Genomic DNA, 8,806 nt, shown 5'->3' with positions numbered 1-8,806 from the left:
ATCCTTATTTCAGCCGCTTTTCTCCACTAAATTTCCTCACTGAGCTATCCTCATTCTATTACTCTTTATATCCTTAATTAACATTTAAATAAGCAATTGTCTCCTGATCTTCGCCTACGCCGTCTCTCCTTCGAATACCCTGGATCAGCCGGGGCTGGTCCCCGGCACCAACAGGCTCCTCTGTCCCTGGGATTCTCCAGGCAAGAATACTGGAGTGGGTTGCCATTTCCTTCTCCAATGCATGAAAGTGAAAAGTGAAAGTGAAGTCGCTCAATCTTGCCCGACTCTTAGCGACCCCATGGACTGTAGCCTACCAGGCTCCTCCATCCATGGGATTCTCCAGGCAAGAGTACTGGAGTGGGTTGCCATTCTAGTACGTCCTAATTTCTGACCCTTGTTTTACTTAATGTTTATTGACAATTTATTGCCATTTGTATCGCAATGTATTGCAGTAAATATGTGAACTGAATACATTTATGTTTCACGACTTTAATTCTAACTGAAAACGGTTTTAATTTTAATGATTAGGTGAAAACTTTGTGCCATAGTAAGTCATTTTTATTCAGAAAAGGTTTCTACTAGATCTTCTGTGACAGAAAGGAAAAAAAAAAAAATGTAAGGAATCACTGTTACAGAAGTGACAGTTGCTCTGTCAGAGTGGTTTAATTCAATAACCTTGTTAACCATAGGCTGGTGCTTTACATCCATTCCAGCCCCTGCTAGTGTGCCATTCTTTACTGCAGAGGCTTAAAAGTTAAAAACTACATTTCTCAGTCTTCTTTGCAATTAGAGAGGGCCTGCATTCAATATTGGCAAGGAGGAGGGGAGACAGAACTCATTCTTTCTCAGTCCTTTGGTTTTTCTGTAGGTGAGCATGGTTTATAGGCATCTGATTTTTCTGTGGCAATGTTATCAGAAGTCTCAGTGTCTGATCACCAGTTTCATGAGTGTTGATAGTCAAGGCATGGAACACTGGTTTTCTGATAACGATCAGGGCAGGTACAATGTGCTTCTGAAGCCAGAAGCAGTAAGGATGTTTCCTGCTCATGGAGACTTCTTGCTTCTGGTGGTTTCCTTGACATGGCAGTTTGGTAATTATGGTGACTTTCTGGAGACTAAGCATTAAAATCGATTTCCCAGTTTTTCACTTTGCTTCATGCAATTGGCTCTTCGTGATTCAGTTCTGTAGTGTTTGTTTGGGAATCATTCCTAAAAGCCCAAAATACATTACTTTTCCATCCCTTCCAACCATACTGTAAGCTGACAAATACCTAAATTAGCTAGCATGAATTTATGTAACTTATCCCAGATCAATACAGTTTTCCAAGGTCTATAGGAATAAGGGAAAAGTTATCCTAACATTGGAGCTGCTCTATAATCTAGCTCTATTTTGCAAAACAGTTTTTCAGTGTCTGACAAATTTTCTCTATATAAACAGCACATCGTTTCTGCCTTACAACTTTGCTTGTAGTTTATCTTTCTATTTCTTTCAGCTTGTAAATTTCTTACTGTTAGGTATTTCCAGCAAGCTACAATTTTTGCATTTTGTTGTTTAAACTTTCTTTAGGCACTTGAGTTTATAATATATATCATTTCCTATACATATTTAAAATAATTTCTTATTTTTTCTAATTATAAGTAAACTTACGTAAGTCTTAGACAAAAGCAAAAGGCACAAAGAAGACAATGAAAATTACATGTTATTCCATTATCTATACCATTAGCATTGTTTGGATGGGTATCATAACTTTTTTGGTACTTTTTCTCTATTTGTGTATATTTATATAATCAGGTAAATTCTGTACTGCTCTTTGATAAACTGCATTTTTCAAATAATGTATCTATTCAAAGTGAAAGTGAAAGTCGCTCAGTGGTGCCTACTCTTTGCTACCCCATGGATTATAACTAACCAGGCTCCTCTGTCTATGGAATTTTCCAGGCAAGAATAGGCGTGGGTTGCCATTTCCTTCTCCAGGAGATCTTCCCAACCCAGGGATTGAACCTTGATCTCCTAGAGTTGTAGGCAGAGTCTTTACCTTTCAAGCCACCAGGGAAGCCCGTGATCTATTCAAATAATGTATCTAGAGCACATTTATGTCAATAGTGCTTAGTCGCTCAGTCATGTCCCACTCTTCATGACCCCGTGGACTGTAGCCCACCAGGCTCTCTGTGCATGGGAATTCTCCAGGCAGGAATATTGGAGTGGGTTGCCATGCCGTCCTCCAGGGGATCTTCCTAACCCAGGGTTCGAACCCAGGTCTCCAGAATTGCAAGCAGATTCTTTATCGTCTGAGCCATCAAGGAAGCCCAAGTATGAATGTACATTGTTTAAATTTTTGCCTAGTACCATCAAAGTAATTTGTCTTTGCAAGGTTAAAATTGTAATGCAGAACTGTATTAAATTTTTGAAAATCTAAGTGTGTTTTAAATTACAAAAGCTCTGTTTTATGAGAAAAGAGTTATATTGTGTAGAAGTAAACTAGAGGCAACAGAAATGGAGACTAGAGAATAAAGATTTGTTATGTTCTTGTTAAGAGAAGCAGTGTATTATATAACGAAGTATAATTACAACTAAGAATCAAATGGTTGGTGCCAAAATAACATAGGAAACTTAATGCTGGATCAGTTCATACAGCACTCTAAAATTACCAGCTCAATGCAGGACTTTAAGACATAGTGCATAACATTATTATTTATTTATTTATTTTTTGGTGAACATTGCTGCCATCTATCTGCATATTGCAAGCATACTTTATTAACTTGGCAGTTACAGTCCGGTAGAATCTTTGAATCTGAAAATAATTTTGTCAGAAAAACCTAAGTGAATATACTTAACAAATGGGATAAGGACATTCTCTTACATTAACAATAGCATTATAATATCTAAGAAAATTTACAATTCTCGGTCATACAATGGTCAATATTTTACTTTTCCACTGTTGCTTAATGCTCTAATATAGCTTCTTTGATCTGAAGACTCTGATCAAAGCTCACACACTGCATTTGGTTTGTATGTCTCTCTCTCATGTTCTTAATTTTTCAAGTTAAGTTTACTGAGGTATTATTTAGTCTCTAAGTTGTGTCCCACTGTTTTGCGACTGTAGCCTGCCAGGCTCCTCTGTCCATGAGATTTCCTAGGCAAGAATACTGGAGTGAGTTGCCATTTCCTTCTCCAGGGGAGATTGCAGGCAGATTCTTTACCATTGATCGATCAGAGAAACCCCTGCTGCTGCTGCTGCTGCTGCTGCTGCTGCAAAGTCACTTTAGTCGCCTCCGACTCTGTGTGACCCCTATTGAGGTATAATTTACAACAGAGTTCATCCTTTTAAAAATGAGCACAGTTTTAAGAGTTCTGAAAAATACATATAGTCATATATGTATTTTTACATATAACCACCACTATGATCAAGACATAAATTATTATTTCCACCATTGGAAAAATTTCCCTCCTGACTCTCTGTAGTCAGTGTCTTCTTCCCCCATGACATCATCCTCTGGTAACCACTGATCTCAATTCTGTTCACATAGTTTTACATAGTTATGCACCTGGGTTCATGCCCAGCTCTGCTGTTTAATGGTAGTGTGATCTTGGGCAGTTACTTAAAGTCTGTTCTGTTTCTGTTGACTATAAAATGTCAATATTAGTTGTCTTTTCTCATAGGAATGTTCTAAGAATTAAATAAGTTATTGCACAGAGAACTTAGGATAGAACTTGCCATACAGTATGCACTCAGTAAATAATTGTGTGTATTACTATTTCAAGTGTGAGACCAAATTATATAATATAGTCTGGTTGGCAAAACTTCTGCTGCTGCTTCTGCTGCTGCTAAGTTGCTTCAGTCGTGTCCGACTCTGTGCGACCCCATAGACGGCAGCCCACCAGGCTCCCCCGTCCCTGGGATTCCCAAGTCTAAAAAGCACCATAATAATACCAGTAGCCTCATTTATTGAATTCTTGCTATGTTTTAGGCATTTCAACTAGATCTCAAAACAAATTAATCCAGATTTCAACAACTTTAACATTATTCCTATTTTACAGACAGGAGAATTGAGAAACTTACAGTTTAACTTGTTCATGACGGTAGAATTAGTGAAGTAGAGTGAAACTCGGACTTGTCTGATTTTTCAATGCTTCTTTCCTATAAAAAAAAAGTCTTTTCTGGTAACAACATTTGTTAAAACTTTACATATTAAAAAAATTTGTTCAACTCTTGATTAATGAATTTATTCAATAAATAATATATTTTATTACATAGTTACTGACTATATTCCCTATGCTATACATTTCATATCTGTGACTCATTTATTTTGAAACTGGAAGTTTGTACCTCTTAATCTTCCTCCCCTATTTCTTGCCTCCCCCATCCCCCCAATAACCACCTGTTTGTTCTCTGTATCTATAACTGTTTGGATCTTGTTACATTTGTTCTTTTGTTTCTTAGACTAAACATAAAAGTGAAATCATACAGTATTTGCCTTTCTCTTGTCAGACTTAGTTCACATAGCATATTACCCTTTAGGTCCATCCCTGTGGTCAGAAATGGGAAGATTTAATTCTTTTTTATGATCCGGTTGTTGAAATCTGGATTAATTTGTTTTGAGATCTAGTTGAAATGCCTAAAACATAGCAAGAATTCAATAAATGATGCTACTGGTATTCTTAATTCAGTCATCTGTTGAGGGACACTTAGGCAGTGTCCATTCTTGGCTGTTGTAAACAGTGCTGCTATGAATATAGAGATGCATAAATATTTATGAATTAGTATTTTTTTGAATTTTGTTTTCCTTGGATTAAATACACAGCAATGGAACTGCTGAATCATATGATAGTTCTATTTAAAATTTATCTCCATATTGTTTTTCATAGTGGCTATACTTATCTACAGTTCTACCAACAGTGCACAAGTGTTTCTTTTTCTCCATATATTAGCCAACACATGTTATTTGTTGTCTTTTTAATAATAGCCATCTGACCAACATATGAAGTGACTTGTCTTTGTGGTTTTGATTTGCACTTCTCTGATAATTAGAGATGTTGAACAATTTTTTTTTCTATTCTTTTTCCAATTCTTTTCCCATTTAGGTTACTACAGAATATTGAGCAGCATCCCTGTGCTATACAGTAGGTCTTTGTTGATTACCAATTGAAATATAGCAGTGTGTACATGTCAATTCCCAACTTCCAATCTATTCCTCCCCTGTCCCCTCTTCCCTTCTGGTAACTATAAGTTAGTTTTCTAAGTGAGTCTGTTTCTGTTTCGTAAATAAGTTCATTTGTATCTTTTTTTTAAGATTCTATCTATAAGTGATATCATAAGATATTTGTCTTTCTCTGACTTAATTCACTTAGTATGATAATTTCCAGATCTATCCATGTTGCTCCAAATGGCATTATTTCATCTTTTTAACTACTGAGTAATATTCCATTGTATATATGTACCACACCTTCTTTATCCATTCCTCTGTTGATGGACATTTAGATTGCTTCCATGTCTTGGCTACTATAAACAGAACTGTAATAAACATTGGGGTGCACATATCATTTTGAATTATGGCTTTCTCCATATATATGCCTAAGAGAGTGATTGTTGGATCATATACGAGCTCTATTTTTAGTTTTTTAAGGAACCTCCATATTGTTCTCCATAGAAGCTGTGCCAGTTTACATTCTACCAACAATGTAGGAGGGGTCCCTTTTCATGTTGAGCATCTTTTAATGTACCTATTAATTATCTGTATGACTTCTTTCAGTTCAGTTCAGTCTCTCAGTCGTGTCTGACTCTTTGCAACCCCATGAACTGCAGCACGCCAGGCCTCCCTGTCCATCACCAACTCCCGGAGTTCACCCAAACTCATGTCCATCGAGTCAGTGATGCCATCCAGCCATCTCGTCCTCTGTTGTCCCCTTCTCCTCCTGTCCCCAATCCCTCCCAGCATCAGAGTCTTTTCCAATGAGTCGACTCTTCACATGAGGTGGCCAAAGTATTGGAGTTTCAGCTTAAGCATCAGGCCTTCCAAAGAACACCCAGGACTGATCTCCTTTAGAATGGACTGGTTGGCTCTCCATAGAAAATGTCTATTCAGCTCCTCTGCTCACTCTTAATTGGGTTCTTCAGTTTTTTGATGTTAAATTATATGAGCGCTTTGTATATTTTGGGTATTTACTCTTTATTGTATGTACCACTTGCAAATACCTTCTCCCCTTCAATAGGTGGCCTTTTCATTTTGTTGATAATTTCCTCCAACATGCAAAATATTTTTAGCTTGATAAAGCCCCATTTATTCATTTTTGCTTTCGTTTTCCTTGCCTAAGAGAAGGTAATCCATTTTCTGATTTGAGTTCCCTGATACATTTTTTATTAAATAATAAAAAAGGTCACAAAATCATAAAATGGTCAGGTCTAAGTCAGTCTTGTAGAAGGCAATGCCACCCCACTCCAGCACTCTTGCCTGGAGAATCCCATGGAGGGAGGAGCCTGGTAGTCTACAGTCCATGGGGTCGCTAAAAGTCTGACACGACTGAGCGACTTCACTTTCACTTTTCACTTTCATGCATTGGAGAAGGAAATGGCAACCCACTCCAGTACTCTTGCCTGGAGAATCCCAGAGACAGAGGAGTCTGTTGGGCTGCCGTCTATGGGGTCGCACAGAGTCGGACACGATTGACGTGACTGAAGGCAATGGCACCCCACTCCAGTACTCTTGCCTGGAAAATCCCATGGACGCAGGAGCCTGGTACGCTGCAGTCCATGGGGTCGCAGAGAGTCGGACATGACTGAAGCGACTTAGCAGCAGCAGCAGCAGCATTCAGTCTTCAGAGCATCTAACTTAACTTTTCCATTATGTAAATAAGGAACCTGCCGAAATGGTGCCAGAGCTTGTCATACATGACATAGCTAGTTCACTGAGCAGGTTTCAAGACTTCTAATTTAGGATTCTTTTCAGGACATCATACTTAAGTGGTATGTACTTACATAGATCATTTTGTTAGCACTGCCTCACAAAAATAGTAATTCCTCTCCCCCCACATAATGGTGGGGGGAATACATCATCCATCACTATTATTAATATACCATTATTCCTTTCAGAGATGAGGCATAAGTGGGCTAGGGTGTGGCTAATGAACCTGCACAGTAAAACATTACTCTTTAACTGTTTTCAGCAGTTTTTTTACCTTGTACCCTTCCAAATATTACTTTTTACTTTGTAATGTAACTATCAAGAAGTTTTACACCTCCTCCGCGTGAGAAAGAGTGAGAGTGAGCCAGAAAGTGACAAGGACGCTGTGGGAGCAAGAGATGTTAAGTCTTTGGGAGGATAGGGTGGGGCTGCTGGGTGGGGCGGGCGGGGCTACTACGGGTGGGCGGGGCTACGAAAAGGCGGGGGGGCGAGTACAAGTGAGGGGGCGGGCACACAACGGTTTTCTTCCTTTGGAATCGGCAAGCCCATTTTGCGCATGTGCAGTCCGTTTTAAATTGCGTAGTAAGCGGCGCGCGGCTGGGCGCGCTTGCTCGGTAGCTTGGGGCCTCTCGGAGACCGCCCTCTCCCTTTGTCTCTCGCCTAAGGACGCTGCTGGGTTTCCTTCTGGCTGGTTTTGGGGTGACTGAATCCTCGCTGGGCTGCCCAGAGCTTTGACCCGGGTAGACTTACGCCCTAAAACCCTGCCCGGTCGAAGCCGGGCCGGAACATGGCTGCATGGGGGCTGGTAAGTGCAGGCCTGGGACCGGGTGAGGCGGGGAGAATGAAGCTTCGGGCCAGCGTCGTCGCTTCTGGAGGATTTCGATGGGAAGCTGCGCGAATTTTTTGAGTTGGGAAGTGAGCGGGTGCCACTATTCAGAGTTACTTTACTTGCAGTTGTTTCCTCAGGCTTTTTGTAATCCAGTTGTGACGGGTAACTTTCTCTTCGGAGAATCTTGTGATTTCTGCTTTTTAGCCTAACTTCTAGGCATTCAGCAGGTGGTTCAGTGGTGAAGAATCTGCCTGCCAATGCAAGGAGTTGTACGAGAGGAGGGTTCGATCCTTGGGTGGGGAAGATTCCCTGAAGGAAGAAATGGCAACACACTACAGTATTCTTGCCTGGAGAATCCCCTGGACAGAGGGGACTGGCGGACTACAGTCCATGAGGTCGCAAAGAATCGGACACCACTGAGCGACTGAGCTTTCAGTTCAAGTCCTCCCAATAATTTTCTGTCCTTGGTAGTGTTGGAAAGCCTTGAAATTGACCGTTTCTTTCAGAATTGCTGGTGTAAAGAGGCAGGTTTCTGACAGGTTTCTGAGAGGCAGCTACTGGTTAAAAGTGTAAGCGGTGAATGCCTGAGGGGGCGGAAACTCATTTTTATTGGACAGTTTCTGGACTCCTTGGTATTCCCTTTTCTGTAGTTTAGATTTACGGTTTTGTTGTTTTAGCCTCTGAGTCTCGTATCCGACTATTGGCGAACTCATAGCCTGTTATGGTTATTATACGTTATACAACCCTTAGCAGCCTCTATCCTAAATTCCTAGTTTCTACTTTATCTCCCCGTTCAAGATCGTCACCATTGATGAACTCCCATTTATATTGTATATATATGCTTGTATGCATAAAGAAGTTTATTGTGGACAAAAATTATTGCCCTCCACTTAAGTAAACAGAATCTAACCCACCTTCAGGCCACCAGAAACTGCAGCTGCCTCTAAGTGTGCCTGAGGGGACTTCAGGATGGAGGAAACAGGCTACTGGCCCTAGATAAAGAGACTTATGTGAGTCTGGACTCTAGCGCCTTCGCATTTATAGAGAAGTACTAAAATCATTAGCTTGAGGTGTCTT

General features: G+C 40.1%; 1 protein-coding gene across 1 annotated transcript in view; it reads left to right on the top strand.

The window, feature by feature from the left end:
• The first annotated feature begins 7,449 nt into the window (after window positions 1-7,449).
• CENPC (centromere protein C) overlaps window positions 7,450-8,806 on the top strand; it is a 94,961-nt gene continuing 93,604 nt past the window's right edge. The window contains exon 1 of the mRNA XM_010848899.1: window positions 7,450-7,705. Within this exon, the coding sequence (XP_010847201.1) occupies window positions 7,688-7,705 (18 nt within the window). The 5' untranslated portion in view covers window positions 7,450-7,687. The remainder of the gene's footprint in view (window positions 7,706-8,806) is intronic.

This window comes from Bison bison, unplaced genomic scaffold, assembly GCF_000754665.1.
Source record: "Bison bison bison isolate TAMUID 2011002044 unplaced genomic scaffold, Bison_UMD1.0 scf7180017864279, whole genome shotgun sequence".
In the NCBI taxonomy this organism is placed as follows: domain Eukaryota; kingdom Metazoa; phylum Chordata; class Mammalia; order Artiodactyla; family Bovidae; genus Bison; species Bison bison.
Note: the sequence above shows the minus strand (reverse complement) of the source record. Positions and strands in the feature narration are given on the sequence as shown.